General features: G+C 48.6%; 1 protein-coding gene across 4 annotated transcripts in view; it reads right to left on the bottom strand.

Annotated features, from left to right (window-relative positions):
• Positions 1-5,591: 5,591 nt before the first annotated feature.
• Positions 5,592-24,159, bottom strand: part of TGFA (transforming growth factor alpha) — a 106,879-nt gene continuing 88,311 nt past the window's right edge. For 2 of the 4 annotated variants that reach the window (XM_034953352.3, XM_055107813.2), the window contains exons 3-6: positions 23,902-24,019; positions 14,642-14,791; positions 11,565-11,674; positions 5,592-9,188 (exon numbers count right to left, since the gene is read on the bottom strand). In XM_034953352.3, the coding sequence (XP_034809243.1) occupies positions 9,181-9,188; positions 11,565-11,674; positions 14,642-14,791; positions 23,902-24,019 (386 nt within the window). In that variant the 3' untranslated portion in view covers positions 5,592-9,180. Of the gene's footprint in view, positions 9,189-11,564; positions 11,675-14,641; positions 14,792-23,901; positions 24,023-24,159 lie in introns of all 4 variants that reach the window. The other 2 variants (XM_034953351.3, XM_055107812.2) reach the window with 1 other exon arrangement.

Raw genomic sequence — 24,159 nt, 5'->3', positions numbered from 1 at the left:
TATAGCACCCAACACAACATACCAATAATGCAGCCCCACAAGACCCAGGGATCCCATATGACACTGTTCTCTTACCTCCAGAGACATACGGTGGTCCACCCAAAGCCTCATATCTCTGACGATTTTTTTCCACAGAATGTTACCATGTTACCTACCATGCCTCAGGCATTGAGCTAAACGACCGGGCTACAAAGATGCACAGAGATGCCTTACCTTGAAGAGTTCAAGACCTGGGTCACAGAATGGCCAGGGGCACAAGACAGCTCATGGAGGAGGAACGAAAAGTCCAGCACCGTGAGATGAGTATTCAAACGCAAGTATGCAAGGGGCCTTGGGGTGGGGGCGTTATCTTTTCATGCTCCAGGAAGGCTTCAGAAGAAAGTGAGGTGCCTGTGAGCCTGTTCTTGAAGGAACAGAAGTTTGCTCAGGCAAAGATGTAGAAAAAGTCTTTCCCAGCAAAGGGAACTACGAAGGTAGAGAGGTGTGAGGGGCCTGGCAGAGCCAGAGACAAGCAGACAGCTTGAGAGTGGTGGCTGCTAACGGATGGTGGCCTGCTGATAGATTGTGCTGGGGCCACAGGGTGGTTTCTTAACTGGAACCACACTTAGGGATGGAGATATTTTATGAAAAGGGCCAGATTTTCTGTTTCTCTTGAAAAAAAAAATAGTAAAACTGACCTCCCTGCTTGAGATCCACTTTAGACTGGGACTGAGAAGTGAACTCCCCCTTCAGCAGTGGTCAGTGCCTGCCAGTACATCACTATGTCCACCACAACCCTGGATTCAGACTCACTCATCGTCATTCATGCTTTCATCAAGCAGCTGCACTAATTCAGATGACTCACTTCACTCCAGGAGGTGTTTGACTTTTCAGCCTCTGGGTAAGCATCATTGGATACTAAAGAGAGAGGAAGGGTAAGATTGGCAGAGTTCAACTGGCAACTGTGGGAAGGCATTACCACCCCAGTACTGAAGGGGCAAGTGGAGGATGTGGTGTCCTGAAGCCCTGGGAGCGGGGCTGGGGAGTAGGGGCCCAGGGAGCCTAGCCTTGGGGACACAGTTGCTGCCAGATATGCAGCATTGGAGGAGGGAGGGAGCGAGGATGACAAATCCCCATGTCTCTCCTCCTACACCCACTCCGATCTCCTGCCAGTGCCTCCCACTGGCTGAACTGGAAGCCAGAGGACAAGAGAGCCCTAAGGAGGTGGCCCACAGGGGTCAGCTTCTGGGCACAGGGCAGACATGGGGAGAATGGATCTGGGAGTGGCAAATGACTGGCACAAATAGGCACCTAAGGAGTGGAAAGCACCAGAGAGAGCCCTCTCCTGATGAGAGTCGCTGGGGATGTGGTCCCTGTGTGGGGGCCATCCTTAGGATGGCTCTGATGTTAGGAGATGGGAGGTAAGGGGATTGAGCAGGGCCTGAGATCCCCCTCCATCACTGGGAAGCCCTGGGAGGACAGAGGATCAAATCTGAACTCGCAAAGATTATTCCAGAAGGGTGCAGTGGGAGATGGAGGCTTGGAGCTAAATAGGGGTAACCCATGGACTCATAGGTAGGAGACGGTGGTCAGATGTCCCAGGTCTTCTGGCTCATGCTCTAGTTCACCAGGAGACCCTCTGGGCCCTGGTTGGTACCCACCTCTGTGTGATCACTTTGGAGTTAGGAGGCACACTTGCCTGGAGGACAGCCAGAGCCAGCAGGCAGCTCTGTCAATGAAACAGAAGCTTCTACTGAGACAAAACTAACCTGTCTCCTGGCCTTGCCCCTTGAGGTCAGACCAAACCTCCTTATGTCTGAAGACAGTTGTCCTCACTCCTCTGGGTCATTAACCACTTGGAAAAGTGATGTCCTGAAATCATCACCCCCTGGTTTGGTCCCATTTGCTACTGGCTCTATGAAAATATTTCTCATGGGCGCCTCCCACCTCCCAGCTTCTTTTACCTTGAAGGTCAGTGGGGGACAAGGCGAGGGGGGCCTCCCTAGAGCTGGACAATATATTGATAGCATTTAGGATCACATCAGATTTTTTTATTCCAAGAATCAGGCTGTGCTTATGAGATTCAGCTCACAACCCTGGGCTAAATCGGTGGGAATTAGACAGACAGGCACAGGAGGCTCAGAAGGAAACAGTAACATCCCAGGGTGACACAGCCAGCAAGAAGCAGGCTGTAGTGAAACCCTGGGCCTTTGCCTCCAAGCCTCCTCCCACCACAGGGGCTCTGGACCTCTGCACTCTGGTTAGGGGGCTTCTTTCACAAGGCCTGGTGGGAGAGTTATGCTGCAGTGGAGGGGCGTGGCTGTTTGCTCTGATCTGGTAGGACATGCTTTAAGTGATGCTGGCTCCTCACAGCCCAGTTCTCCTGGGATGTCACATGTCCAGAATCCCTTCCTGCAATGTGCAGGACTAACAGCTGAAGCCCCAGCCCCAGGTTAGTGGAGATGTCCTCTTGCCCAGCTCTCAACTTCACCTACTTCCTGCAGGGGAAGCTCTGCAGGTCTTGGGATGGAGGTCCTTAAGGACTCTGGGTCCCAGGCACCTGTGCAGATGCACAAGCCTGAGGTTTCCATCGGAACAAATGGTCCTGGAAAGTGGTCTCCCCTTCCCACTTTCTTTCCCTTTCAGCATAAATGCCCAACTTTCTTTTATTCCCAAGTGTAAAATTTGGCTCCTAAAAAGCCACTGCCTTCGGAGGCCAAGGCGAGTGGATCACTTGAGGTCAGGAGTTAGAGACCAGCCTGGCCAACATGATGAAACCCTGTCTCTACTGAAAATACAAAAGTTAGCCAGGCGTGGTGGCTGGTGCCTGTAGTCCCAGCTACCTGGGAGGCTGAGGCAGGAGATTTGCTTGAACCCAGGAGACAGAGATGCAGTGAGCAGAGATCATGCTACTGTGCTCCAGCCTGGGTGATAGAGTGAGACCCTGACTCAAAAAAAAAAAAGCCACTGCCCACTTGTGCATGACCTATGACCTCAAGCCCCAGCCACAAGGCACTCCTTACAGGAGTACCCACAGGAGATTTCTCACTTCTCTGCCTTAGGCAATCCCACTTGAGAGGAGGCCCAAGCTTCTGTCTCCCCAGAGGTGAACATCTGTTGGATATTAAGGAATCTCCTTGAGGATGGGCCAGGGTGGGGTGCGCTGGGTGAGCACCAGGTACTCTTAGCTCCAGGCATCACACTTCTCCCATGCCACCTGCTCCCTGGGGCCTGGTGTATTCGAGAGGGAGGTAGGGTATGGATTAGAATCACCTGGAGAGATTTTTAAAGTGATGCCTAAGGTCCATCCCCATATATTCAAATTCCTTATTGATCTTGGGTGACAGACACCACGCCATGAAACAGGCATCGCTAGACACAGCTTCTGTGACTGCAAGCAATTCACTCCTGACTTCTGGAGGTGAAAGGCTGTGGTGGAAACCTCAGAGCCTGCTGGAAGTAGCAAGTCCTGCAGAAAGCAGTTGCGGAAGAGAGGTTTCAAGAGTCAGGGGGAAAAAAGTGCTGGTAGTGAAGCTCTGAGCTAGAGAGGAAGCAAGGCCAGGGTTATACTCAAATGTCCCCAAACAGCCAGGCATAAGTCAGGGCAACTAGGAAAGATAGGGGTCTGAAGTTTGGGCCAACAGGATCCAAAAAGGCTAGAACCAAAGCATCCAGAACATGGCTTTCAAGTTGTCAACTGCAAGTCAACTGGATGAGGAAAGGTCTGGCTTGATTCAAAGTTGATCGGTGCTTTTTCCTGGGATGGGTCCTCCCCACCCCAGACAGTTCAGTGCACCTGACCAGGACAAGGGGCAATCACTGGACCTTGGTTCTGGCAGGCAGGCAGCCTTGGCAGGTAGATGGCTTAGAAATTGGGAAGGAGGAGGAAAAAATGGGGACTAGTGAAAAATCCCACTGGTTAGGAAGAAGGCCTGGAGATGTCTCTAAAGACTGAATAGGGTCATGAGGAGGAAGACCAGGTTTGGGTAGCAAGTCTCCCCACTCTCTCTTAAGAGGTAGGGAAAGACTTTATTGAGGGCCAGATGCCAGGCCAGGGAGCTTGGGATGAAGAATTCCTTGAGTTTCCATCTTTCTGCAAGTTTGGCTGATCCTAAGCCCTCTGGGGTCTGGACAGCAAGCTCCACATGCTCGTCCCTCCCTACAAAGAGTAGAACCTTCTTTGGGGCCCAGGATTTTATACTGTGCAGCAACGATTTCACCCTCCACTTCTCTGTGAGCGCTTCCTATTTTGCATATGTGAATCCCACCCACAGGTTAGAAGTGCAGAGGCCTGGCTGGGTGGCTCATGCGGTGGCTCATGCCTGTAATCCCAGCACTTTGGGAGGCCGAGGCGGGTGGATCACAAGGTCAAGAGATTGAGACCATCCTGGGCAACATGGCGAAACCCCATCTCTACTAAAAATACAAAAATTAGCTGGGCGTGGTGGCGCACACCTGTAGTTCCAGCTACTCTGGAGGCTGAGGCAGGAGAATTGCTTGAACTCGGGAGGCAGAGGTTGCAGTGAGCCGAGATCACACCACTGCACTCCAGCCTGGGTGACAGAGTGAGACGCCATCTCAAAAAAAAAAAAAGTGCAGAGGCCTTACTATGGGCTTGTAAGATCCGGTTGACAGTTTTAGAACAATTCCTTATAATTAGAGACTGGGTGGTAGGGAACAGGGGTGGGTGAGCCCAGGGGTATGGTGGGAGATGGACAGATCTATTTTTTTTCCTTCAACTAGGCTGAGCAGAGAAGATCCAGATAAATGCAGCCCTTCATTCAAGGCTACACCTTCTGATGGTTATTACATTTGAACTCCAAGAGGTAAACTCTGTTTCACTTCTTCTGCAAAGCCTTTTCAAAGCTTTTCCATAAAACTGTAGCTCAACACTAAGTTGTCCCTTCACTGAATCCTATAGCACAGTAGTTCTTAAATTTGAGCATCAGCCAAGCGCAGTGGTCCACGCCTATAATCCCAGAACTCTGAGGCCAAGGTGGAGGATTGCTTGAGCCCAGGAGTTTGAAACCAGCCTGGAAAACACAGGGAGACCCTGCCTCTCTACAAAATTAAAAAATATATAAAAATTTTGAGCATGTATTAGAATCACCCAGAGGGCAGAGAGAGTATGGAGCACCCCCACAGTATAGTAGGTCTGGGCTGGAGCCCAAAGATTTGCATTCCTAACAAGTTCACAGGTTATACCAATGCTGCAGGTCTGGAACCATGCTTTGAGAACCACAGCTGTTAACATATATGCTCTACCTTATAATTTCATTGCTTATTTGTATTGTCTAGAAATAGTCCTGAATTATTCTTAGCGTATCAGTCTGTCTTCTTGACCAGATTTCAATTCCTGCAGTGGCAGAGGTTGTATATATTTTCCACCACATCAATTAGCATTATTGGACACATAGTCTACTAAGTACTTATATACTGGGAAGAGCTTCAGAGAACTTGAATTCAAGGAGACAGGGATCAACTATGGTTAATTATAGGATTTCCACATTTTGCAAAAGATCATCTAATTTTTCCTCATCATTCATATTTGCAGAGAAAAGTCTTCATTTCCTTGAGCAATATCCTAATCTCATTAAAGAAACACTCCAGTCTTGATTTAGGAAAAAAAGATTCATTCCTTCATCCTTCCAAATAAGGTACAGTACAACTCAATAACAATGCACATTACTGAAAAACACAATTGCGTCTTATATTGCTCACTACTCTTTAAGTATAATTCAGATATTAAGGAAAAGAACTGCTAATCACATTAACACATTACAGAAATCAAAATTAACTTACCACACAAAATAAATTAAAACATTAAATATTAACCTTTTCAGTGCAACATATACAGACATCAGAGTAAGGAGTTCTAAAAAAAAAAGCATCAGGTTTATTATAATAAAGATAATGAAAAGTTGACCATTTTAGTAAATTATTAAGACTAAGAAGAGGAGTTGCTTTTTCAGTACTCTCTCTCTCTCTGCGTGAACCACTAGATCTTTCAGAAAGCCTGGTAAATCAATGGCTAGAGAGAACAGGTCTTATGTTAGAACATTTAAAAATATACATGTTTGTCTTACTTCGGCAATGTGTTCTTGGTTTTGGGCATTTGAGTCATTCCTCCTTCTGTGACTGGGCAGGTTGGAAGAGATCAAAGCCCAGAACCAACTAGAGGGCAGGGGTCTCCTGAGCAGTGTTAGAGCCTCATTAGTCCATCCCAGCCAAATTGACTGAAAAAGCAACTGGTGACCCATGTGCCCTCGAAAACCTGGCTTGAAGATAACAGGCAGTTTTCTGTACCTGCAAAACACAATCCCTTGAGAAGCTCCAGAAGCACAAATTCTCCTCCCTTACCAGTGTGGGTGGGTGAGTGGCAATCCCATCTTTTTCTCCTTTCTCAGGGAAAAGAACTCTAGGGCCATTCTGCCCATCTCTCCTGCGGGGACACAATGGCCAGCCCATCCCTGGCTTGGTTCCACGTGTGTCCAGCTGGGGCCCTGTCTTCCAGATCAGGGTTGGCTGCTGTCTATCTTTCCATGTAGAAGAAAACATTTCCTGCCAGGATGCTTAAAAAAAGTCACAGCTTGTAGAGCAGTGGGAAAATCCAGGCTCCATAAGAGTATTGGAGGCCTTTTAAAAAATGTTTGTTATTTTTTTAAATGGGGGCTTTTCATTGTCCTCCTGAGCCATTGGAAACAGCGATGCTCCCCACTGCCAGGTGTGTGGCAGCTTACCAGGTCAGGATGTTAAATGATTCTCTAATTGTAGTGAACAATTCATTTTCTAAAGGGCAAGGAAACACAGGGAGCTTGCAGAGATGGATTAGAAGATGCATTTTTAACTTGAAATGGAGTATTTTTGCAGCTAACCAAAGACTACCATTGCCATTAAATGGCAGAGGGATCCAAAGCTTATCAGTCATTTGATTTCTAGAAGAAAAATTCCCAAATAAGCCAGGCTGTTCTATCCTGAGGCATGGACAATGGTCCAACCAGGCTTGCATTGATGCAGCCTCTTTTTCAGACCTGCTGGTTTCCAAAGGACTGACTTGGAAGGCACTTCTAGGGAGGCGTATATGTGAGGCCTCTCACTGCATGTGTGTTACAGGCATAAGGATGAGGGCACTGGCAGGTGTGACTTGCTGGACCTAGGAACTAGAACATTCACAGACACTAAATCTCAAGTCTTCGCAGGGAACCTCTGCTTCCGCCATCTGTCCAGCCTCATTCCCACGCCTCTGCAAAGTCTCTTGGATGCTAACTACTGATTGATAGAGGTCTAAAAACCAGTGTCCATTGATTGGTCTCTAAGCAGGATGCTACAGTCAAGCCTCAACCCACATATCTGGCCCAAGGGATGTAAACTTGAACTTATTTTAATAATTTAAAAACCTGGAGCTGTGTCAACTACGTTGCTAGGGGGTCAGCTCTGAAGAGATCCAAGTGCTTCAGGTGTGGCATTGTTAAATAAGAGTGCCAAAAATGAAGACACGGGTCATAGAATTGTCTGAATTATAAAAAAAAATAAAGAGAAAATTCATAGAAATTGTTCTTCCAGACCAAGGAAGAAGAATTAGGGGAAGACAAAATTCTCTGAAAATGTCAAGCCAATTTAACATATTTTAAATGTACCTTTCACGATGTAATAAGCTAGGTGCACTTAAGAGTTAATACATAGAAATCTTTCACTTTTCAGATATTAGTAGCATTTCCTCACATAAGGAGTTTATATATTATTTCTTCATTACTCTGTTTCCAAATTTTAATGAAAATTCCTAGGGATGAGCTATCCACTATGTATTTGAAGGGACCCACTGCTTCTCACAGGCAGGCGCCATGGGTCAGATGGACCCAGATGCTCAGGGGAACAATTGCTCCTTCTCTTGAGGGTGAGGGGAAAGGAAGACCCACATAGTGGAGGTGACTTGTTAGAGTTTTTGTTAATAAAGCCGGCATCCTGAATGGAAATGAAGAAAAAAAATTACTGGAATAGTTTTCCTAGTGCTCGAAAATAAATAGCAAAGTTAAACTTCTCCTTTTAACAATAAAGCAACAAACCAACCAAGCAACAAAATGGAAAATAAATGACTGGTCCCCCTTTCATGGATTTGGCCTGAAATGCCTATGGCTCGTGGCTAATGTTCTATTTCTAAACATACTTACCGAGGGCTCACGAGGAAGTGAACCCATTTAATCACTGAGTAGTACAGTATGTATTGGGTTTATCCTGTGTAGACACACACACTCTTCCTCTCTCCCCAACAGAGGGGACAGATCCCTGCTGATGGATTTGCTAAGTTTTCTCCCAGAACGTATTGAGGCATTTACCGGCTTTGTGGCTTCAATGGCACCACTTCTGAACCCCTACCTTTGTTCCTACCAGTAACCCAGCCTCTGGTTCCATCTCCGCACCCTGGAAGACTTTTCCCAAGCCTTAGCTGTCTCGAAGAGGCCAGACATTTCTAATCAGTATAGCTTTTCAGTCAGCAACACATACATCATTAATGTAGAAGTCTGAAGGGGTTTTATACTTTTTACATTGACTTAAGAGATTAAAAATAAAACCATTATCCATCTAATAAATAAGACATCATCTCCAAGGGTGGCGATAGCTTGGGACGGTCTTCAATGTCATGTGTCCATGGAAGATGTTGGGCTGGTTGAGGGTCTCGTGGTTAGAGGATACAGCTTCTCTCAAAGCTAGGGTCTTCATGTGATATTAAACAGTTTCCCCTCCTTCACTTTCTTCCCCAGTAGGCAAATGACAGAAAACAATAACTGTAGAAATCTCCTGTGTTGGGCAGAATTCTGTTGTGGGGAGGTGGCCCATTAAAAAGAAATATATAGCCTGGAATCCATGGCTGGCAGAAGACAACTGCACACATGTGGACTCAGACACCAACTGATGCACGCACCTCACCTAGGTGAACAGGAGTCCGTCTCTTTGCAGTTCTTTTTTAACCAGTCTTGAAATCGTGGTCTGCTGATTTCTTCTCTAGGTCACACTGAATAACCCCAAGCAGACGGAGTTCTTGACAGAGTTTTGAAGGCCCACAAAAGGCTGCACAGGTGATTACAGGCCAAGTAGGAAGGTCTGTGGCACATCCAGGCATCATCTCTGGCAGTGCTGTCCTGAAGAAGCCTTTCTTTATTGATCTGCCACAGTCCACCTGGCCAAACTCCTCCTCTGGGCTCTTCAGACCACTGGCAGGAAGGAAAAACAGGTTAAGCACTGTGGGCCACACCCTGGCCACGTTGGGAAAATAAGCTTAGAAAAGAGACTTGGAGATGGCAGAGCCAATGTCACCAAGTTCTCTCGGGCAGTTAGGCCCGAGTCCAAATTCTGCTGGTTCAGTCTCAGGGACCGCAACCTCTGACATTGTGCTTTCAGTGCCAAAGGAAGCTAGAGAGACTGATTGAAAGTGAGTGAGTGAGTGAGTGATAGCAGAAGGAAGGCAGATGGGGGGGAGTGGGGGGATGCCCCCTGTTGTGAGGGTCTCATTTTAATCTGGCCTGCAGTCAGCTCCTGTAAGGGGTGGCTTGGTGGGCAGCCCTAGTCCAGGGCTCTGGTGGCAGAAAGGCTTCCCCTGAGGCCATACAAGAATGGACCCATTTATTTTTCAGCGGCTGGGCCCTGAGGGTATCCTCTGTGTCTGTCGTGGTGAGGCAGCATGGACCGTCCTCAGTTCCTGAGTTCAGCTTAGCCTGGACATCTCTCTAGGTCCTTGCCGTGGTTCTTCTGGAGGTGCTCACAGGTGAGTAACCCTGGTTCACCCATCCTTTAGGCCCAGCAGGCCTGACGGGTGCTATATGAGGTTGTGATATGCACCATCTGAGGGAGAGGGACTTCAGCCCAGGTGGCCATCTCTAAAGGCCAGACCCATCCCCAGGCTTAGAGCTAACTTCTTAAATGTGGGTAGAGAAGAAGTGACATTAACAAGAAACTTACTCCACCCCAAATGACTCTGTTAGGTTCAGACAAATGCTACAGAATCTATTACAAATGCTACAGAATCTATTACAAATTTTCTTAAAAGATTAAAAACATTTTTCTATTGGTGCTAAAAGAAAAAATAAAAATATTTACCTTCATTAGCTCAATAGATTAGCCCAAGGTAGCTGAAAGGAGATGTTGAGAGGGGGCTTTAGAGGCCCTGGTTCTCATCCTCACTCACTCGCCCACTGATTCCCAGTGGGACCCAAGCAGGCTATCATCAGACTCAGTTTACCCACATCGCTCATGAGCCATCCTCTTCCTAAGACCACTGTAAGGCTGAATGGATTTGCATCCTCAAGAGCTGTGGCTCCTAAATCTCAAGTGCCGCTCCCGCACTCTCTGTGTGCTCCCTTACTGTGCACGATGACTATGGTTATTGAAATAAAGAACAAACACATATGTTCTTGGGCCTTCAGCTCCCTCCAGATGACCATGAGATCTAATGAATGCACATGTGTCCAGCCTCCCAGCAGCCTTCCTCCCTACCCTCTCCATGGACCCTGGAACTTCTGAACGCCAACTGTTTACTAGGGAAGGACACCTCTGGGTGGATTCGCTTTAATGACTGTCTCTTGACCCACTATGTCCTCAAGAAGAACTTTACGATGGGCTCTCTTGGTCAAAACTGAATCCCTGAAAAGCTGGCCGGTGTGAGACTTTTCCGGCCCTGTTTGGATGAAGGACTCTTCACCTCCACAAGCACAGAGCCACTGATGCTCCGAGGAGGCTCCTGAGGTGCAAGCTGGGCCCCACATCCTGATGTCTTCATGGATGTTGGTGAAAATATCCAGGAAACAAGGTAAACTTAATGAAGATCATAGGATCTAAGGGTTTTAAGGTCATTAGAGACCTTTCATAGGCCAAATTCCTCCTTTTACAGATGAAAAAGGGGAAGTGACTTTCTCAAGGGAAAGAGAATGAACATCTCTTGAGTGCCTACAATGGGGTGATAAACTATACTAGGTATTTTATATCAGTACTCCTCCAATTTGCACATCTTTTTAAGAATAAGAAAACCGAGGGTAAGCCGGGCACAGTGGCTCACGCCTGTAATCCCAGCACTTTGGGAGGCCGAGGCAGGCAGATCACCTGAGGTCAGGAGTTTGAGACCAGCCTGGCCAATACTGCGAAACCCCGTCTCTACTAAAAATACAAAAATTTTCTGGGTGTGGTGGTGGGCAGCCTGTAATCCCAGCTACTCGAGAGGCTGAGGCAGGAGAATCACTTGAAACTGGGAGGTGGAGATTGCAGTGAGCCGAGATCACGCCATTGCACTCCAGCCTGGGTGATAGAGTAAGACTCCATCTCAAAAAACAAAACAAAACAACAAAACAAAAAAACTCTGAGGCTGTGAGAGGTGAGTAACTTGTCAAAGGTCCCACAGCCACCAGCCAGGATGTAAGGGGTCCCTACTAAGTAAAAGGCACCTATGAATAAACTAAACCTGACTTGGTAGAATGAAACAGTCTCTTCCTTTTCTCCCCTCTTCCTGCTTCATACTCCAGGAACTTCTGCCCTGACTTGGAGAAGGTGGTCGTTTTCTCCACCCAATAGTGTCTCCCACCAGAGAAGAGTCTCCTTACCTGTTTCTGAGTGGCAGCAAGCGGTTCTTCCCTTCAGGAGGGCACTGGGCTTCTCGTGCCGGCAGATGAGGGCCCGGCACCACTCACAATGTTTTCGGACCTGGCAGCAGCTGCAAAGACACAGAGGACCCAGTCTGGGCAGGAGCCTGGCAGGAGGGCCAGGGTGGTACAGCATCTGCCCTAGGGGCCTGCTGGGCAGCTCCAGCTCTAAACCAGCTCCAAACCAGCTCCCCATGGGGGCTTCTAGAGGGGACAGGCACCACAGTGGTTTTTTGGGGCAGATGCTGGCCAACAACAAAAGCATCTGTTGGCTACCCTAAAGTATTTGCTCCGTTTCTGCAAGCTGACCTGGCTCCAGCTTCCCCAGCTGTCGGAGAGAACTGGTCCTCCACTCGGCTTTCTTGATGAAGAACCAGGTGGGTAATTCCACAAGTGTAATGGCCTCAGAATTGGGACAAAGGACTGGGATAAAGTGGCCACCTCCAGCTGGCAGGGCTGTGAGGGTTTAGGAAGAGGTTATTCATCTGGTATTGCCAGTAGCAGAACAAGGAACTTGGATGGCTGAATTGACCCATGGATCTCAATGGCTTTGAATCCTGCTTTCAGGACTAAAATTCTCTAGTTTTGGAACATCTACCCTCTCTGTAAACCTGTGTGACCCGGAGTCCTGAGGCATCAGGGTTATAAAGGCTCCTGCCTCCCTCTGTGGGCAGGAATGGAGAGTTTTCAGACTTTGCATGAAAAAAAAAGGCCCCAAAAGAACAGAAAAGAAAGCACTGAGTGAGAGATGAGTTCCCCACAGACGCTGCCAGCCATTTCCCTTGGGCTATCGTGGAGAACTTTGTTTCCACTCATTCTAACCCTAATTTGTATATAATTTATGTATCCCTGGGCTAGGGTTGGAGTTAGGAGAAATTTCCTAAGGTGAGCCAGGTGGCAGAGATGAAGAAATAAGCCTGTTGCTGGGCTTCTCTCTTGGTATCTGGTGGGCATTTCACGATTCCCATCCCAGCCCCTGTCTTGGCACTGTCCTGCAGTGAGAAGCTGCAAAGGTTACTGGAGCCCCTGGATCTTTGGACAGCAGGGCTAAGGAGGAGGCTCTGAGACCTTCCTGCCCAAGCTGCTTATGTTACAGGTGAAAACCGGGAGCCCAGAGCAGTGTGCCTGGGCACGAGGCCCTTCTGAGTTGCAGAGTCTGGGCTGGAAACAGCACATCCCATGCCAGGGGGCTCTAAAGGCCTTGGTTCCAGAGCCATCAATGACTACTTTCTCACAGTCAGCCAGCCAGGTGGACTTGTCCTTGTCACTTCCCAGATAGGAGCATCCCTGGGCAATGGGATCAAGGCCTCTAGATCCCTCCAGCATGGGACAAGCTGGTCCCAACTTAGACCCTGCAACTCAGGAGGGCCCTAAGCCCAGGAAGCCAGCAGCCTGGCAGGAGTGAGAGCTTAGTCTCTGGCTCATGGATTCTGAACTTGGTCTCTGGCAGGGAGACCAAGGCTGGGAAGGGACACAGGAGTTGGGACTGGCCGCCTCCCTGGAAATGAGAGATGCTGTCTAGGCATCTAGATCATTCCTGTTTCCAGACAATCTGCCAAAATTAGCTCTTAGGTCCCTCTGGGGAGGCCCATGTGGGCCACCAGTCTTGTTTCTAAGTCCCTGTGACCCTCCTGGCCATAGACACAGGACAATGGAAGGATGGGGCAGCACACACAGCTACTGGCCATGAGAAGCAAGGCTGGCAGCCCACTAGCTTGCTCCTGCTCCTCGAGGAGGGTCCTTCTGAGTGACAGAGCCTGGGCTGTGGCCCAGTCTGAACCAGAGCTACTTGTCTTCTCCCAGCAAACATGTTTTTCCAAGGCCCCTGGAAGCAGAATGGATACTGCTTGGTGGGGAGGGAAAGGCCAGCCCAGCTCAGACCTCAAACCTCACCACTCAGTGCTGCCTTGGTCCAGGAGAAGGATGTGAGCAGGTTGTGGCTACTGTCAACAAGCTGGGGCTCTAACGGGTGCCTCACTGTTACCAGAACCAGGGCCATGTGTTTCAGATGTCTCAATAGCCACAAACCAAAGGGACAGTTTGTTTATCTGTCCAAATCTTAGGCAACCTTGGAGGGTGTAAGTCTGGCTTCTTGCATCGACATGTAGCTACTGAACACAACCTTGCCAGAGGGGCCCATCCACTGACTGTCTCCACCATGAGTTAACCTACACTGAATTGAATGGCAGCCTTTAACTGTTCTGTGACTTCTTTGTGCATATCCAATTAGGTATATTAGGTTGGTGCAAAAGTAATTGTGGTTTTGGCCTTAAAAAGTAATGGTGAAAACTGCAATTACTTTTGCACCAACCTAATAAATCCCCTAAGACTCAGACTTTAGATATTTCCAGGGAATAAATCTGGCATAGTTCCAAATGCTAGGAATATTGCACTGTATTCCCAGGGTCTCTGACCCTGCACAGCAGTCCAGTCAGGAGATATGGGCAAGCAAATGGGGCCAGGACACACCTGAAAAGTTCTCTCCTGGTCTAGGCCCCAGGGAGGCTTCCTGGAAGATACAACATAGCAACTGAGTTTTGGAGGATGAGGAGGGGCAGAGAAGTGGACAAAGAGGAAGGGCTGTGCAGAATGATGGTCATCAGCCTGTAACAGCAACAATGGCCCTCGACTGTATTTGCAAAGTGACTTCTGCAGAGAGGAAGTACTTCTGGTGCTGATGGAAGGAGGCTAGGAGCTGTCTCTAGTCCTCTCTGGAGCACCTGCCCGTGTCATCACTATTCTGAAGACTCCAACACAACCGTGGAAAGAACGAGCACGCCTTTGGTTCTGCACTGGCCTCCACAGTGCACCAACCCACCCCCCAGCTGGGGATCCGCCCAGGATGCACGAGGCTTTCATGCAGCTTGGCTGCCATGCCATGCCAACAGTCATCAAAGTAGCATTTAGCTTTCCTGACAGCACTCAGACATCGCAGAAATAAGCTGTGCTGAGGTGGCCCTGTTATCTGGATATACTGCGGATGTCCCTGGTAGGGGAGGTGGGCAGGGGACCTGGCCTTAGGGGCAGCAAGTACTCACTGTATCAGCACACATGTAATGATAAGGACAGCCAGGGCCACGATGGAGACCACCACCAAGGCGGTGATGGCCTGCTTCTTCTGGCTGGCAGCCACCACGGCCAGGAGGTCTGCATGCTCACAGCGTGCACCAACGTACCCAGAATGGCAGCTGGGGAAGAAAGGAACATCAGTGCACTCTCCTGACAAAAGGTCTTGTTACCCTAGCTCTCCAGGGAGGGCTTTCCTGGAGGGACCCAGAGCCTGCAGGTAAAGCCCAAAGGGGCCCTGCCAGCTTTTGCAATTGGAGGGAAAGGTGTCAGCAAAATGCCTGTTTCCCTGCCGCAGGCACCGCTGCTTATGTGGAGAAGGGAAGGGGAATCTAATCATCCTTATCATCTGCGGAGGCAAGCTATGTCTGAAGCAATCCGTGACTATTGTGACTGTGCCAAATCCTGGAGGAATGAAGGCAGCACATGTGTTCATGACATAAGCCTCATTTTGGCAGTTCATAAAAAATCCAGGTTAGTTTTAAACCAAATGTGTATTTTCAGACTTTCTGGTGATGAGAAAGAAAACACCTGAAACCAGTGGAGACATAGGCTTGTGGTTTGCCTTTTTATCTTCTTCAAGTTTAATTAGTTCTTCAAGTATTTACCAGGTTACTCAGCATGACTACCTGATCATTGTAGGACTGGAGAAATCACTACTCTCCTGTGAACCCTGGTGTCCTCCTATCCATCAATACCTGGCCTACCTCCACCCAGGCTTAGTAAAGGCACAAGCAAGGTCGTGTCTGAATGTGCGTGTAGCCTGTACAGTGTGGTGCTAATACCACGTGATGTAATTCCTGGTATTGCTACCATTCAGAGTCAGTCCTGGGCATCAAGATTTTTAAAGCTCCCAGCTGATTCCAGTGGGCAGGGGAGGGCGAGTCATTCAGAGGTTCTTTGGTATTAATCTTTCAATCACAGCCCCCTGCTATGCCCAAATGGGTCTCAAAGGTGCTTCAGGATGTGCCCTGGCCATAAGGATGGGATGGTCATTTTCTTTTACAGGCATCCCCTCACCCTGAGCCACTAATCCCCCAAGCATGTGATTCTTCTTAATAAAAGATACTTAGCTTAGACACTGGTCCCTTTGTTACTTCGTTACTCCCTTTGTATAGAGTAACATTCTTATCATCAATAGAAATCTAAGATCGCCACTTCCTTTGCCAGGCGGGACTTTTTTTTTTTTTTTTTGAGATGGAGTCTCACTCTTGTGCCCAGCCTGGAGTGCAGTGGCGGGATCTCGGCTCACTGCAACCTCCGTCTCCTGAGTTCAAGTGGTTCTCCTGCCTCAGCCTCCCGAGTAGCTGGGATTACAGGCACATGCCACCATGCCTGGCTAATTTTTGTATTTTTAGTAGAGACGGGGTTTCACCATGTTGGCCATGCTGGTCTCGAGCTCTTGACCTCAGGTGATCCACCCACCTCGGCCTCCCAAAGTGCTGGGATTATAGGCGTGAATCACAGTGCCCGGCCTGCTGGTGGGGACTTCTTAACAGAGCAGCCCCATATCATATGCTAGATTTAAAGTTTTGTTTACTTTTGTTTTTCCCCCAGACATGGCAGTGATAGCTAAACTTTTCTAAAGAGTTTATCTTTTGATTAATTAGCTAGCCTCTAACCTTCGCTTTTAGATTAAAAGGCCTTTGAAGACCAGGCACACTGAGAGGGGATCACAGAACTCTGAATAAGAACACTGACTTTCAACGGCTCAGGGGCTATGGGACAGGGGCAGGGTTTTTTTTGTTTGTTTGCTTGCTTTGATTTTAATAACAAAATTACATAAAGGCAAAGGTCAAGAAACAGCTCTCCCTGCAGGCACTGGCCCTTTCCTATGAGGCGGAGGCGAAGAGTGGACTAGACTCCAGGCTGAGAGGTGATAAGCAACAGGCTTAGGCAGTGCATAAATCTAAGCCATCCATATCTCAAGAAAATCCTGCAAAGGGTCCCTCCCTCTAGCTCCTCCTCCCCTGCACCCAGATGGCTCTCCAACCTTCCAGATGGGGTCCCTGAGTCGTGCACTTCCTCTGTGATATCTAGCCCTCTCTCCTGCAGGGCCCTAATCCACCCCTGTACTTTATCTCCCACCCACCTAGGTTCCAGCCAATCCAAGTTGTTGCCACTCCCCACCCCCAGCCCAGTGTTAAATCCACACACTGCACCTAGCACAGTTCCCAGCATGTGGGGACTCAGGACACACCTGCAGAATGAATGAACAACTACCCTACATTGTGCATCTCAACTCCGGCTACCTTTTCCACCTGGAATATCATTCCTCACTCTCCTCCTCAGGCTCCATCCCAAGGACCACATTCTCCAGAAGGATGTAATTTACAGACTCGTTCACGTTCATTTTTGTCATCCATCCATCCATTCTTCCATAGCTCACTTGGATCTCCCTAATCTCTCCTCCCTGAACCCCCCAGGACTATGCCCACCTTTCTGACTGCTCTTCTCTGACCAGCTTCACTTCTGGTCCCAGCCTTCTTGCTCTTGCAGGGCAGGGCTTAGCTCTGCAGAAACCTCCGGTGAACCACTGAACAGAATGGGGCCGGGGAGCCTGGGCTTTGGAATGGATTATCAGATTTGTAACCAGGAGTTGTGGACAAGCCAATGAGACTTCTATTCAAAGGGTTAGGGTTAGGGTTAGTGCTTCTTTCTCCCGGGGAAAGGTACCATAATGAGGATTTGCAGAGTCTTTTGTGAAAGTCTCAGCGTATAGGAAGGTGAGCAACCCATGACAATTTCACACAGCTTGAAACGTTTCTACTTTAACCAGCAGGCCCTGGGAAAGAGGGATTCTAGCACCTCACCTATTATTTGGCTCTAAAAACACTGCGATTTAACACATCAATACTGGAGACCCCAATACATTTCATTGAAATAAAATAGTGGCAGCCAAGTGCTAATTACAACACATAACATTCACTGCAAGCATTAGGCTAAACTCCTACATGAATCATCTCTTTTAATCCCAGCAATCACAACTGACCTGTGAGGTTGCGACTATTATTTACCTTGTTTGACAGATGAAGAAACAAAAGCTTCTAGAGGTTTGGGAACTAACAATCTCACCCAGTAAGGCTACCTTTCTGGGTTAATGCAGACTGGTTTGGAAGATACCCTGGGCTAGTGATTTAGTGACAAACACAAATCTGATCAGGCACAAGAGATGGGCTACTGATTGTCCTGGAGCGAGGTCTCCTTGCTCAGTGTGGCAAGGTGCAAAGGTGCCCCCAGACAGTGCCATCTTAATGCACCAAGGGAGATAACCCCCTGGGCTGGGACACACCTTGCTGACTTTCCATGCTTTTTCTACCAGAGGAACATTTGCCATTCATGCATGCTGGCCCCTGCAAATTTTAGCTGTGCTTTAAAACCGCCCCAGCAGGAGCCCCAGCCCCTTAGGAAAGTCTTCATGCCAACAAGAATGCCTATCACTCTAGTGTTAATAGCTGCAAACGCTCAACTCCCAGTCCCACAGAGTGAGGGAGCCCAACATGCTTCTGAGCGAACACTTCCCCAAGGTGGGAGGCACCTGGGTAACTGCCTCATCGTTGGGACTCCAGGTCATGACCTAGAAGAGCTCCAAGAACAGTGCGTCTTAGCCCCAAGCAGCCCAGTGGGTCTCACCTACAGCTGGGACCTCCCCAATCAAAATCTCTCTGCAAATGGGGCCTGGGCATTTTAAAGAAAGGGCCAAAAGGTAATTCTGACACGGCCAGAGTTGAGAGCCACCATGAAGTTTTTAACAGAGAAACCAACGTTTCTCAACCTTGGCTGCCTATTGAAATTGCATGCAGAGCTTTCAAAAATCCTGATGTCCAGGCCACACCTTTAGATCAATTAAATCAGAATCTCTGGGAGTCAGTCCTGGGCATCAAGATTTTTAAAGCTCCTAGCTGATTCCAGTGGGCAGGGGAGGGCGATCCTTTCTCTTCCTAATTGTAATAATGGAAATGCTTCTCAGCTGCTCTTTATGACGGAAAAAGAAAAAGGTTTGGTGACATACTTTAAAAAAAAAAAAAAACTTCCCAAGCTTCTACTAATATTAGACTTAATTATGCTGATTATTTTAGGCACAAGTCACAGAAGGAGTGGGAAGAGTCACCTCACCTGGCTGCAAATGAATCACACTTGATCCAGCTGCTGTTCTCTCCTTTGCCTCAGGTAGGCGCTGGTTCTCACCTGGCTGCACATTCCACAGGGCTATGAGACAGTGGGTGCACTAGGACCAAGGGCACGTGTATTGGGCTCACACATTCTCAGCCTTTCAAGAACCAGATTCACCAAGTCCTATAACCTCTGTGCTCTGGGGGCTGGTGGGGAGAGGGCTGGAGTATGGTCAGCCCTACTTACATACTCCTTCCAGCAGGACCTCACAACATCCCTTGGCTGTGGTGATGGTGCCAACAGCGGCCACAATAGCAAACACTTGAGCTCATATGCTGTGCTGGGAACTGGGCTTGAATGTTCTCCAGTGCTGTCTAATAGAACTTTCCGTGACCATGACAGAGTCTATATCTGGGCAGATGAATACAGTAGCCACTAGCTACCCTGAGGTATTACATCCTTAAAATGTGGCTAGTGAGACTGAGAAACTAAATTTTAATCAATTAATTTAAGTAGTCCCACTACTTAAGAGTCCAGTGGCTCTTGTCATAGGCAGCAATTGCTCTCTATATATTATCATCCCTGGGTCCCCATTACAATCCTATGAAGTATTAGTATCCTCATTCTGTGCACAAAGAAACAGAGGCTTAAAGGGGCCAAGTCACTTGTATGGGAGACTCAGCTGGACTTTACCTCGGTCTGCCTGACCTCCCATCCATGCCTTTAACTGTGCTGTCCTCCTGCCTGATGTGTGACCCCCACTCTGGGAGGACCTGCACTTTCTCCAGACCTGCGGATAGCAGTGATGTCATCCTTCTTAACCCTACCCCCACCACCTGCTGATGGATCTATGTAAGGGGGCTCGAGTACCAACAAGAAAACTGCCCCCAATCCTAATCTCTGGGGAGGCGCCACCTTGGTCACACAGGCAGCCAGTTATGAACTGATGGCGGTCAGGTCTCTTCGGGTGTTTAACTCTGTTCAGATTCCACTGGAAGGTTCTGTGGCCAGGGCCAGGTGGAATGTTTCCCTTGGCTGACAGGAATTTGCTTTCATACTTTGCTGTGGGAAAGTTGTCAGGGAGTTGGGTCACCAAGGAGCATTTGGGACAGGTGAGAAACTTCAAACTGGTTGCCAGGGGTAAACTTGTCACCTGGGTGGCTTCCTTCAACGGTTTTCCTTTGTTTGAAGGCTTCTGCAGGCAGCAGACCAATGGTGTGGGGAATCCGCCTCGGGGAAAAAGTGGTGAGAGTCCTAACCTTGCATTTCTATAGCTTTACTGTCTTTGCAAATTCTCTTCCCATTAGTTTTCTGATGTGGTTGGGACTAGGGGATTTATTAAAGGGAGCTGTAAAATACCATCTAGGGTTCACTTGAAGCATAAATATGTAAGGATAGTTTTCACCACCTTTGGCAGTCTGTGACTAGTTATTTGTTTAAACTTTTTTTTCTTTCCTTCATTTTATAGCATGAGATGTCATTTTAGGTTCTCTGGAAACCTAAAGACTGTTGTTCTTATGGAGGACGGAGTTTAAGACTTACGATATTTTAGAAAGTGCTCCCTCTCTCGAGACTAGAATCCTGGCTCCCTGTGGGTTTGCTTGATGAGGCCATGACAGATGGGGCCTGACCTCAGGGTATGTCAGGTTTATTGACCAGGATGTGTGTGTCAGCTTCCCAGGGCTGGGCAAGTCACAGGAGCAGGGACAGAATGTTCTACTTTCTCTGCATGCACTCAAGAGTTTCTGGTCTAGTGGGAATTCATTAATTAGAACATTCTTTTGGGTACTGTAAATACAAAAAGGGATAAGGTGTGGTTCTGTCTTCCCAGAGCTCACAAGCCATCAGGGGGGTAAGGAGTGCCGTCAGAGGGGTCTGCAGAGGACCCTGTCCCAGGGCTGAACACATGCAAGCCCCAAGGGGTCCCACGGATGGCAAAGTGAGGCAAGTGGCCTAGTGTAAGCACAGCATCAGGGCAACAGGTGACCAGAGACCAGTGTCACGTTGCTGTCGGGAATTTTGGGGAGAGGTGGAGAATGAAGGGCTGGAGAGCGCGAGCCCTATCTGGGGCGGCACACCTGAGTGAGTCCCAGCTGAGGGGCTGTGTTTGGAAGTTCAGGCCCGGTGTTGCCATTCTGCTTATTCAAGAGGAGCTGGACGTCTGCATGGAAATGTGAAATCTGCCTTCTAAAATGCTGACAACTGATTAAAGCCATCTAAGAACAGTGTGGCTCACTATGTGTTGCCATGTAAAGCATTTCTGCAGACTGAATACTGTCCCTGGGCCATCAAGATCCAGGGGGGAAACTGAGGTAAAGAGGTGTAATTGCTTGCATGGCCGTGCCTCCCCCAAGATGGTCAGCTTTTCCAAATGCGAGTATGTCTCAGCTGTCTCTGTAGCCCCACACTTGGCCCATAGGAAAAACTTGTTAAGAGTTTGTGGTCAGGGAACTGAGCTTGGGGATGACCCTGACCTTTCTCAGGAGGAGGGTTAATTTGCAGGGGGAAAATGCCTGGAAACAAAAGAGCTGAGTGGTTTGAGGTGAATTTTGCCAAGCAGAGGCACAGCACCCTCTGGGCAGCAGCTGGGAGCATGGGTTCTGGTGCTGGAATGATGGGACTGAACTCCACCTCCGCCATTTACTAGCTCTGGGACTCTGGGCAAGTCGCTCAACTTCTCTGAACCCCAGCTTTCTCACTTACACAACAAGGGTAATAATCCCTACTTGAGAGGGGAGTTGTGAGGGATCCATGGTTACGGTATGCAGAGTGCTGGGTACCATGCCTGCCATGAACTAAGCTTTTATTGAGCACTATTATTATTAATAGTAATGTGTATGATGTGAATGTGGAGAGATGGCCAATCACCCTGATTAGCAAAGTGCAAGGGTGTGTGAATGTGATGGACAGTTCCCTTGGGCCAAGAGCAAGGCTTGGGACTGAGGAGAATGGGAGAGCAGTCACCCACCCCAGCATTCAGAAGGCTTCCAACAGCTGAAGAGGGGGCTCCTCTGCCACACAGGTTGGCTGTGGCTTGGCTTGCCTGGCTGCCAGCTCTTGGAAAATTTACACCAGCCCTGATCTGGTGGGGAGGGCACCTGAGGAAGAAAAACTGAGCTTCTGACTCACTTTGGGTCAGAACTTGGTAAAGACCTGCCCTTTGTCTCCAAAGAGGATTCTCTCAACTCATATCCCAGTGCACAAGAGGCCCTGTATGCTTGATTCTGGGCCGAGCCCTGGACGTGGCTGGTGGGAGAGTACCTTCTGCCTGTTGTACAGGGAAGCTTTCTGATATCTGGGTCAAGAGGGCAAACTTCCTTCAGGGCCAGTGGTTTTCCACAATGACCAGGGCACTCATGAAAACAACCCCATCAGTCCCCCAGGGGCCCCTAGTGTGTTAATTATTAATAAGAATGGTAATCATGAATAATGACAGTGTCTATCATCATCATCATCATCGTGCTTTGTATTAACAGGGTGTGGAGGCCTGTCATCTGGAGGAGTTTCTTAGCCCTGCGGTGTTCCAAGGAGGAGGGTGGCCAGTGTGCCTCTCCTTCTTCCTCTCCAGGTGAGGGCTCAGAGGCACCCTGAGGGGCCTGCCCAGACTCACACAGCTGCACCTCAGAGAGAGGAAAGCCCTGACCACACCGCCTACTGCAGCAGGCTCTCCTGGTCCCCAGGCTCCTGGGCTGATGCATCTGATGGCCTTAAGCATCATGGCTAAGAACTCAGCTTCAGGAGCCAAAGAGGCTGGTTCGAGTCCAGGCCCTGCTATGCGGGCTGGGTATAGCCTCTCTTTCTTCTTCATGGGGTCAGTATGATTAAATGAGTTAGCACATGGATTGTACTTCAAACAGTACTTGACATGAAGCCAAAAGCTTAATAGGTGCCAGTTTTTATTAATGATTAGTATGAAACTGCCAATCCTCAACCATATTTGACCTACAAAAATGGCAATTTCATATAGATCCATGACTCTTAACTGGGGGGCAATTTTGCCCTGCAGAGGACATTTGACAATGTCTGGAGATATTTTTGATTGGCACGGCCAGGGATAGTAGTGCTATTGGCATCTAGTAGATAGAGGCCAGGGATACCGCTGACTTCCTTCAGTATACGGGTCAGTTTCCACAACAGAATGACCCAGCTCCAAATGTAATAGTGCCACGGTTCAATATAGGTCCCCCTAATAGTATTCTATTATAGACAGACTGATTGTCTTTAAATATGTCTTTCTGAAACCCACATGGCTTCCATTGCCTAAAGAATAAAGACAGCTTTCAACAGGCTGTGGCCTCCACTTTGTTTCTAAGCTGGTCTCCTCTCTGTCTCCCTGGTGTAGCCACACTGATCTGCAGTAGCAGATCCCCTGAGCATGTGAGGCCTGGAACAACCTCTCTACTCCCCCCAACTGGTCTAACCCTAACACCTGCTCTGGGAAGCTTTCTTCGAGTGAATTTCTTCCCCAACCTGGCTGACTGTGGCAGTCACCGTGGCTCTGAACTAATGTGATTCCCAGGTCCCACTCCTGGAGATTCTGATTCCGTAGGTCAGAGCAGGGTTCAGTAATACTTCGAGAAGCCCCCCAAGGAGGATGATGCTCAGCCAGGTGTGGAGACCACCATGCATGTCCTGCATCTTTATTTCTAAGTCGCTTCTGGTTCTGTTACCATTTATGTACACTAGCCCTTTGCCTGCACTTCTGGCTTGTTTTATGAGCTGGATTGTGAAGATGCTAGGGGGCAGAGACCACAAAGTTATCCATCCCAGTGCCTTGTGCTCCAGAAATTCTAAGTTGTGAATTAAATTTGAATCCAAGAATTTTCAGACTTTGCTAAACCCATGAGTGACCTGAGATGCTTGTTAAAAATGCAGGGCCCCAGGCTTGAACTTCCCGGGGTTCTGCCTCAGTGGCTGTGGGCTGGGGGCCTTGGAACCTGGATTTTTAGACATCTGGTTTTGAAAAAGGTGTCCCTCAGCCCCACTGTTCCAATCCTCTGACACATCTGGCTCCAGGGGTCTCGGGGCCTCTGGCAAGTCTTGTGGAGGTAAATGCTCTTCTAATTGGATGTTGGACTGACCCCAGCCCCAGATCTCCAGCAGAACAGGGGATACTTACACACATGCTGGCTTGTCCTCCTGCACCAAAAACCTGCAGGTTCCATGGAAGCAGAACTGAGTGTGGGAATCTGGGCAGTCATTAAAATGGGACACCACTGCTGCAGCCACGGGCGGGTCTGCTGGGGAGAGGAAAGATGCAGGGCTCAGATCCAGGAACAGCTGACATGCAAACCCCACACCTCCCACCCTACCAGTCAAGAAGGTGGAGCCCCTGATGGCTGGGACTTTGGGTTCTCACCTGGGGCACACCCTCTTC

This window comes from Pan paniscus, chromosome 12 (genome assembly GCF_029289425.2).
Source record: "Pan paniscus chromosome 12, NHGRI_mPanPan1-v2.0_pri, whole genome shotgun sequence".
In the NCBI taxonomy this organism is placed as follows: domain Eukaryota; kingdom Metazoa; phylum Chordata; class Mammalia; order Primates; family Hominidae; genus Pan; species Pan paniscus.
The sequence above is the reverse complement of the archived record's forward strand: the minus strand, read 5'-3'. Positions and strand labels throughout refer to the sequence as shown.